The sequence below is a fragment of the Humulus lupulus genome, chromosome 2 (genome assembly GCF_963169125.1).
Source record: "Humulus lupulus chromosome 2, drHumLupu1.1, whole genome shotgun sequence".
In the NCBI taxonomy this organism is placed as follows: Eukaryota; Viridiplantae; Streptophyta; class Magnoliopsida; order Rosales; family Cannabaceae; genus Humulus; species Humulus lupulus.
This window is the reverse complement of record NC_084794.1, coordinates 197,036,767-197,045,434: the sequence shown is the minus strand read 5'-3', so window position 1 is coordinate 197,045,434 and position 8,668 is coordinate 197,036,767. Positions and strand designations below refer to the sequence as shown.

The following is an 8,668-nucleotide window of genomic DNA, read 5'->3' as shown; positions in this document are numbered from 1 at the left end:
TCAAAGTCCATGGACAAATGTCTTCCCATCTAAAACTTGCTTAGGGGAATTAGACAGTTTGAATGGATAGAAGAATGCGAACAAGCATTTCAAGATTTGAAAACTCACCTGGCTGAGCCCCCCGTGTTATTAAAACCAGTTGTTGGGGAATGTTTATACTTATACCTAGTCGTAATAGAAAATGCAGTTAGCGATGTGTTATTTCGAGAGGAGAACCGAACAAAAAAACCATTGTATTATGTGAGCAAAATGCTAATGGGAGCTAAATCCAGATATCCTCTGATTGAAAAACATGCGTTCAGTTTAATCCTGGCCTCGAGAAAACTCAGGTTGTACTTCCAGTCCCACACTGTACATGTCTTGACCGATCAACCTTTAAGGCAGGTCTTAAAAAAAACCTGAGACATCGGGACATTTGTTAAAGTGGGCCATCGAACTCAGTCAGTTTGAGATATTATATAATCCACGAACATCAATCAAAGGTAAATCACTCACTGACTTTGTGGTTTAATGTATAGGGTTCCAAGATGAACAATTGAGAGAACCTGTGCAACGATTGTTGAAACTCTTCATTGACGGATCTTCAAACGAGAACGGGCTTGGAGCTGGAATAATTTTAATTTCACCTTAAGGACATCGCTTCCATAGGACTCTCAGATTTTTTTTCGACGCTTCCAACAAAGAAGCAGAGTATGAGGTGTTACTAGCTGGATTTTGGGTAGCAAAGGAGCTAAAAGCAAGAGCAAATCTATGCTTTAGCAATTCTCAGCTCGTGGTTAATTAAGTATTATGGGAGTACCAAGATTGAGAAATCAAAATGGCAGCTTATCTAGCTAAGGTTGAAGGTGAACTGTCAGAAATTGAGTTTTATTCCATCGAACACACCCCCCGCGAGAAGAATACGAATGCAGATACTTTAGCCCGACTCGCCACAACTAAAGAAGTGGGCACATTAAATGTGGTCCCCGTAGAATTCTTGGATATACCAAGCATAAATGAAGAGCCAGTTGAGGTTGAAATTATTTGTGAAGAAGCGACCTGGATGATTCCCATAGCTGAATATCTCATGGCTTGAAAACTGCCAGAAGATCGAAAGAATGCAAGAAAGTTGTTGTATCAAGTGAGGTCATTCGTTACTCCTCCTACGATGTGTTCTGCCCGAGGAAGCACAAATCATCCTTTGAGAGATAGACGAAGGGTTTTGTGGAGATCACGCAGGGGGGAATTTTTTTTGCTCTAAAGGTATTAAGGCAAGCCTATTTTTTGCTTATGCTCAAGAAGGACTCGACCTCGTATGTCCAAAACTACGATAAGTGCTAGCGTTTTGCCACTATTGCTCAAGGAACAACCATGGAGCTAACCATGATTTCATCGCCTCGACCATTTATTGTATGGGGGATCGACTTAATCGACTCGTTGCCTATTGGAAAAATGAGGAGTTCACTATGTGGTTGTTGCCATCGACTACTTTACTTAGTGAGGCCGTGCCCCTAGCGACTATAACCTCAAAAGGAGTGCTAGATTTCATTGTGAAAAACATCGTGTGTCATTTTGGACTCCTAAAGAAGATTGTGTCTGATAATGGAACTCAATTTGATAGCGACCTGTTCACAACCTTTTGCGAGAAATATGACATAATGAAGAGTTTCGCATATGTATCATACCCTGAGGCTAAAGGGAAAGTCAAGGAATAAAAACCTAAAGGCGAGCTTAAAAAATCAACTAGAAGATGCTACAGGGATATGCCTGCAAGTGTTTTGGGCCTACAGGACATCACATCACACATCTACTAGGCATACACCCTTCTTTGTGACCTTTGGAAGTGAGGCTATGCTCCCAGTAAAGGCTCTAGTGGTGCCACATAGGCAAAGGGCCTACAACCAGGATTAGAATCATGACCTGCTTAATGCATCCCTGGATCTAATTGAAGAGAAAAGTGAAGAGTCTCAGTTTCATCTCGCCCATTACCAACAGAGAGTAGCTCGATATTTTAATTCAAAATTCAAGGGGCATAGATTTGAGCTGGGGGATTTGGTGCTCCAAAGGGTATTTTGAGCTAACAAAGATCCTAAAGACGGTTTATTGGGACTACTACACCAAACACCCATTACCATAACACATCATTATAATACTATTTAAAAAGAGTTATTGTATATATAAAGTTAATGACTAGAGTCACACGCGGCAAGGTAAAAAAAAAGCGGCAAGTGAAAAAAAAAGGAGGGAAATTTTCCTTCTCATTTTCCCTATCTCGGACCGAAGTCCTCGTCTCTTTCTCTCTTTGCCTCAATCTTCATCTCTTTCTCATTTTCCCTACCGAAGTCTTCATCTCTTTCTCTCTATCAACAATCTCTTTCTCTCTGTCTCAGTTTCCCTAGCTCGGACCAAACCATCTCTTTCTCTCTGTCTTGTTTTCCCTACCTCGGACCGAACCATTGAAACAGGTGTGGTCTGAATTCCATCTTCGATATTGGAGGAGACCATGATAGCAGCAGTGATGTTCAGTCACAGATAGAAAGGGCCTTTTCAGATGGGGGACACTCCCGCTTACAAGCAGTACGTCGCCGGCTTACCAGTTGGAGTTTCCACCGTCGCCATTGGCCATCCCTTTGACACCGTAAAGGTAATCTCTCATCTTATTCTCGTTGGAATATGTGAAATTTTCATTGGTTTAGCTTGTAATTTAACATATTTTTGTTTGATTGCACTCTTAGTGAAATTGATAGGACTTGGGGTTCAAAACCCAGAAACCAATTTTTTTTCTTTCAATGAATCTAGGCCCTATCATGGTGAATTAAAAGCATCAAAGTTTAGAGCAAATGCCTTAGAAAACCATATGATTGGGTTGCCCTGCTATTCGTTTTTTAAAAAATTTCGGGATGAGATTGAGATAACATAAATATTAACCAATAACATCTTACAAGATTATCTCTGTGAACTGAAAATGAAATTAAAGTTTGTATATTTCCTTATTGGTTATACTTTCGTGTTTTTGATTCCTCTGATCTATGTGTATATTTATTGAGTGTGTTAAACTTTTGTTTGTTTATTAGGTGAAGCTGCAAAAACACAATACTGAAGCACATGGGATCAAGTACAAGAATAGTTTGCATTGTACTGCTAGGATACTAAGGATTGAAGGAGTATGCTTCCGATTTAGCTAGAGTCATTATTTTCTTATATATATGCTCATTTAAATTGGATGAAGATGTGATAATATGCTTGTATCTTGTTAGGAGTTTTTTGTACACAGGACTTGAGATACAAAAAATTGAGCTAGAGTTCTTAAATATTTCTCTTTTTCATTTTATTTAGCAGGGCATTCTTGCCTTATAAGAGTTAATGTTTGGTGCCACGTGACAAAGATTTTCAGTATCTTTAAATTGTCTAAATAACACATTTTCCCCTTTTTTTGGGAAAGTTAACTGATATTTTTTTGACAGATTAGAGGACTTTATAGAGGCGCTACATCATCTTTTGTGGGGATGTCTTTTGAGAGTTCCCTCATTTTTGGCATTTATTCCCAGACGAAACAGTTTCTGCAGGTAAGCCAAAAAGTTGTTCAGATAATCTGTCATTGGCTTACGTATTGTAATAGTGATCTGTGGAGTGTTTTAATTTTGAACATGTAACTCTATAGTAATAATCATAACTCTAGTAGCTGCCCTTTGTATTGATGTTGCATATAGTTACTGCAGAAATGAAATAGATGTAGTTTTCTCTTACAGGAAGCTGTTTTGTGAAATTTGCAACAACTATTGAAGCTGGCAAGGCCATTGCAGCTCTAAACAATCAACATTTTTTTCCTGGGGTGAGTTAAAGCTTTAGTGCTCTTTACATGGAGGATATGAATACTCTTGTTGTCTGTGGTCGCATCAACTGAGTTACTGGTTAAAGTTTTTGTTGTCTTTACCTTTTTTAGGAACAAATGCCTATTACGGTTAAGTATGAAGGCAAGCCAGACAGAGAAAGAGAACGTCATGGTATATTTCTGATCTTTGAGGCAGTGCCTTTTGAACTCCCTCTTGTAGTTGCATCTAGTCAATTTCTAGACCAACTTTATAGCACTGCCAATATATGGTTTCTTTAGTTAAGAGTAGGCATCAGATGTCACGTTGGCAACAACTTTTGTCTAGCTCATGTATCTCACATTAATGAACATTTATTAGATCTTATAAAATAAAATCTTTGCGAGGTGCTAAGAGTTTGATGCACAGAGTTATGGACCAATTGGTTATAAAATATTGCTCCAAAAATATTTTTTGTGGCTTCCTAATGAATTTACAAACAAGTGGATCTTTAATAAATTTTGTATTGTTTGATGGAAATGCATAATATATTAGTATTCAAGAGGGGTAGCTCTAATGATCGGATATGTGGTTTAGACCCACAAGGTATGAGGTTTGCATCCCTCCTGGGCTGGGCCCTTACATAGTAATTGTTATAATTTCTTGGTCCAGGGTTATGTGAGAATTATAGTTTCTAAAAAACTATGTCCATATTTTAGTGATTTGGATTTTCTTCAGTAATAGGGGCACATTTGGATTTCCCTAGTATAGCTGCGCCTTGTTTTTTCATTGCAGCAGTATTACTCTTTGCAGTTGTTTGTCATCTTAAAATACATCTTCTGTAGGGGCACTTGATAAAGTGTTTGTTGCGATGTTTAACAAAGAAGCTTCAAAGGAGGAAATTATGGAGGTATGTTCTTGCCAACCATGGGATGTTAAGTTATTGTTTTTCCACAAAATATTCATTTTTTACTTATCTTCATGTAAGTATTCATTATTGAAACATCCAAATATCTTATGGAAATTCATGGAAGATCATTTTTTTGTGTATATTTATACTGATGAGACCACTGTCTCACATATGGAATGCATATTTTCATTCACTTTTTTTATTGAACATTTACTATTTTGTGCTTTCATGTTTACTAGTTTGATTTCAATTTTATGAAACTAAGCTTCTATGAATGTAGTTAATTTACTACTGTTTTTTTTTTTTTTTTGCTAGATCCATTTATGATTGATCTTTGTAATTCTGAGACTTTTTTGGCTGGGTAGTCAGTATTTTATTTCTCATGCACTCAAGGTGTTTGAAAAAAATTCCCAATAGAAAGACAAGAAGAGAATGAAAATTAAAAACCAATTTATATATGCTATTCTCTATATATATGTCTATATTTAGTTATGTAAAGGTGAGTAGTCAACTATCTTAACATTTATAAAAATTGAGAATTCGTGAGGCTATAGTACTAATGCTGCTGTGCATTCCATTTGTAATAATTATAAATAAGTTGAAGGAAGAAAATTATTACATATTTTAGATAAAAAAAAAAAGAAACAGGATAGAAGAATATGTTGACTGATGTATCTCCCTATAGAACCAAAGCTTGAAATAACAAAATAAGAGTTCATTCCTTTAGCACTCACATTGAGTATCACATATACACATTTTAGTTCATTCTGAGGTTTAGTAGCTATTGTTACTTATATCTTTCCTTTATTCACGTGGAACTCTATTTTGGCTCTATATATGTTGATGATAACATATTCTATGTATCTTTTCTCTATTATTTTTTTCCTCTTAAATAATTAATTATTTTGCTATAGATTTTATGTTTTCTAGCAATTAATTGTTTAAAGGGTACTTCATAGATATAGAGTATCACAACTTAATTAGTTCTGATTATCATTTTTTTTACTTCTAAAGAATATTACAGATGATGCCAAAGAAGCATGAGATTGAGAATTTGTGGAACCACATTCTACATATCCTATATATAAATTTAAGCCCAGTCCAATGCTGCTAAATTACTCTTTTCCCCTTGTTGAATCTATTTATATACATAGTGTAATCTTCTTTTAAGAGTTTTTGACATATAGAGCACTCAATTCTAAAGTTCACTCTTACAACAGTCTAGAGGAATTCCATTAGCTACTAACATCATGGAATGTACTGTGGTCTTTCTAAAACTGTGTTGCTTTACTTCCTAATTGGGCCGGGAATCTTGTTGCTTGACTTCTTGTAAGTAGCTTAGCTAGCACCATGTTTCTTTGTTGTCAAATTAGTGGTGATTTCTTATAGTCTAGAAAGTTTAAATATCATTGAAAAATGACATATCTAAAGATGTTGGAAGATAAATAATATTTTTCAATGATTATATGACAGCTTGGCATAATTGCAACATCTAGAGTTGGCACTAAGGCAACTGATTTATTTTAGCATGTTTTCTATGACAAGGTCTTTTACATGTGCACTAAGGCAATTGATGCCTTTGGCACTCTCTCTCATGATTGATTTTTAGTTAATACTTCATAATTAATAGTGTATTCACTAAATTCATGTCAAGCTCTTTATCAGAAGAAGTTCAATAAATCCCAATTTTGTTAGAACAAGATATGTATTGTAGAAATATAACTCAAATCCAATCCATTAAAAAGCTGAATTTGCTTTCTCTTTTCATGGACTTACTAAATAAAAATTGACAGGTTATGGTGATGGTAGTGTTTATGTTTGGAGCATTAGAAGTGGGAAAGAAGTAATTTTAAATCATCTGTTAAGAATTTACTAATCTTGCATCTATATATACATATATTTATATATGTACTTATTATATTTTTTTGTTTAAATGCTAATTTGACTTGTATATATTTTACCAATTAGACTAAAGTTTGTTGCATGATAATTTTAGTATTTCATTTATAAATTCACTACAAATTACACTTATAATTGGTTTGCTGATGTTATGTTTTAGTTAATTATTTTATATTGATTAGTTGTCATTGTATTTATTGATATTCAGGTTGTTCTTCTATATTTTTCAAAGGTGAATAGTATACAACTTATGCATAATAAATTCATGAACCAATTACATGTGTGTCTAGAGTATACATAAGTTTTCCCATTATGATTTTGATAGAATTTGGATTTGAAATGTTTTTAATTAAAGGTCTAATTCCACTGATTAATTTAATTAATCGAACTATATATGCATTTAAGCAAATACATATGTATAGATCTCACTTTTGTATAACTAATGAGAATACATGACAAACTTCTATATCTGTCTTTGTTCCTTGCATTGATTTTGCATTTATGTGATAGATTACAAAACCTTGTTATGTGCATAGAGGGAATCATATATTTTGAGAATGGTTTATTTATGGTTTTGCATTTTGAGAATGGGATTAGTCAATGAGTAATGATCTTGAAATTATTACCAGGTCGTTGAGCATGGTCTGGGACATCTGCCATTTACAGAAAAATAGGTGGTCACTCCAACTGGTAAGCTGATAGTCAAATGGAATTTTTTAGTTCTTTGTCCCTTTCAGTTTTCTGTTTTCATTTTTAATGGGTTCCTTCAGCTTATATGTGAAAAATTACTTATCATATTGTAACTTTTCCTTTTTTCTTTTTTTAAACAGGAAATTTTTTAGCATATGATTAACATTAGCTTCTTGTCTGAAGGTGAGGGCATTAACTGTTTAGCCTCAACAATTAAGTGCCACTACTCATATTAGAAAAGCAAAGCATTATGTTGTCAGTACTGTAAATATCTAAAAAGGAAAATCTAATATTAACTGTCCTAATATGACAGTTTAGGACCCATGCTTCATATGCATGTTTGCTGTTCAAAGACTAAAGTTAGTTTATGTTGTATAGATGATACCTTCATTATTTTGTTTTCTTTTTCTAATTTTTATTTCGCTAAGAGAGTCCAATTTCTTGAAACTGTAATTTTTCTGTATTGAAACAAGTAACAAGGCTGTTATTTTAAAGGTGCACAAGGACTATGTGCCTATCCTTATGGAGGTAAGTGCATTTATGTTTGTAGTTGTAATATATTTCATATTTTTGAACAATCAGTTGAGTAAAATGTGCTAAACATTGCTTATTCCCATTTATTTTAGAAGACAACTTCAGTACTGGTTTTGATGAGTTTAGAGCACTAATTCATTGTTTGGTGCTCTTACTTTCTAATTTGTAATCTAGAAGACAAAGGGAAATAAAAAAATAATGGTGCAACTTATTTTTGACCATGGATTATCCTGTTCATGGTGTTTCATGGACTCTCTTATCTATATTATCGTTTCTTACTTTTTCACAGTGCCTCAATGATGGGACTCCAGATGTGAGGGATGCAGCCTTTTCAGCTTTGGCAGCGATAGCTAAGGTATCGTTTTATTTATTTATCAATTTTGTGCTTTTGCTGCTTAATTCTGAATTTTGATTATTGATGGTATGGATTTATTTCTTCTTTGCCCATTTTATTTAGTTGGTTGGTATGAGACCCTTGGAGCGGTCACTTGAGAAACTTGATGATGTTAGAAGAAAGAAGCTTTCTGAAATGATTTCACTTTCTTTGCATGCTTATTTGCCCTGTGATGGAAAATCTAATTTTCAGAAGCAGTTTCATGGTTTTGCATTATAAGCCTTCTCTCTCTCTCTCTCTCTCTCTCTCTCTCTCTCTCTCTATACATACATACATACATACATATATATTGCTCTCTCTCTGTACTTTTTCACCAGAAAAAGTCTATTTTACAGAATCTATTGTGAGTGCTCTTAAGGCTTATAATGAAAATTCTCATGTACACTGTTAATGACCATATTAGCTTATGAGATCTAAGGGCTTTTGAATATCTAAGTTTGTTATTCTCTGTTT

At 34.3% G+C, this 8,668-nt stretch overlaps 1 protein-coding gene and 1 long non-coding RNA gene across 5 annotated transcripts; both read left to right on the top strand.

The window, feature by feature from the left end:
* The first annotated feature begins 2,427 nt into the window (after window positions 1-2,427).
* LOC133816480 (mitochondrial arginine transporter BAC1-like) lies at window positions 2,428-7,438 on the top strand. 4 transcript variants are annotated; one of them, XR_009885279.1, is made up of 7 exons: window positions 2,428-2,623; window positions 3,054-3,143; window positions 3,444-3,545; window positions 3,729-3,811; window positions 3,923-3,983; window positions 4,634-4,698; window positions 7,227-7,438. XR_009885279.1 is itself a non-coding variant. In XM_062248947.1 (6 exons), the coding sequence occupies exons 1-4, from the start codon at window positions 2,531-2,533 to the stop codon at window positions 3,741-3,743; spliced, it is 300 nt and encodes a 99-aa protein (XP_062104931.1). In that variant the 5' UTR covers window positions 2,428-2,530; the 3' UTR covers window positions 3,744-3,811; window positions 3,923-3,983; window positions 4,602-5,134. The 4 variants fall into 4 exon arrangements, 1 of the variants encoding a protein (XP_062104931.1); XR_009885277.1 differs by having other exon boundaries at window positions 4,602-4,698; XR_009885278.1 differs by lacking the exon at window positions 7,227-7,438 and having other exon boundaries at window positions 4,634-5,134.
* A 305-nt stretch (window positions 7,439-7,743) lies between these two features.
* Window positions 7,744-8,361, top strand: LOC133816479 (uncharacterized). Its single transcript, XR_009885276.1, has 3 exons — window positions 7,744-7,815; window positions 8,111-8,176; window positions 8,279-8,361. It is a non-coding gene; the product is annotated as an uncharacterized LOC133816479 (long non-coding RNA).
* Window positions 8,362-8,668: the final 307 nt, after the last annotated feature.

Coding starts and splice junctions, on each gene's coding strand:
- LOC133816480 (XM_062248947.1), top strand. CDS start 2,531: ATGGGGGACACTCCCGCTTACAAGCAGTACGTCGCCGGCTTACCAGTT. Junction 2,624..3,053: donor ATCCCTTTGACACCGTAAAG/GTAATCTCTCAT, acceptor TTTGTTTATTAG/GTGAAGCTGCAAAAACACAA. Junction 3,144..3,443: donor GGATACTAAGGATTGAAGGA/GTATGCTTCCGA, acceptor TTTTTTTGACAG/ATTAGAGGACTTTATAGAGG.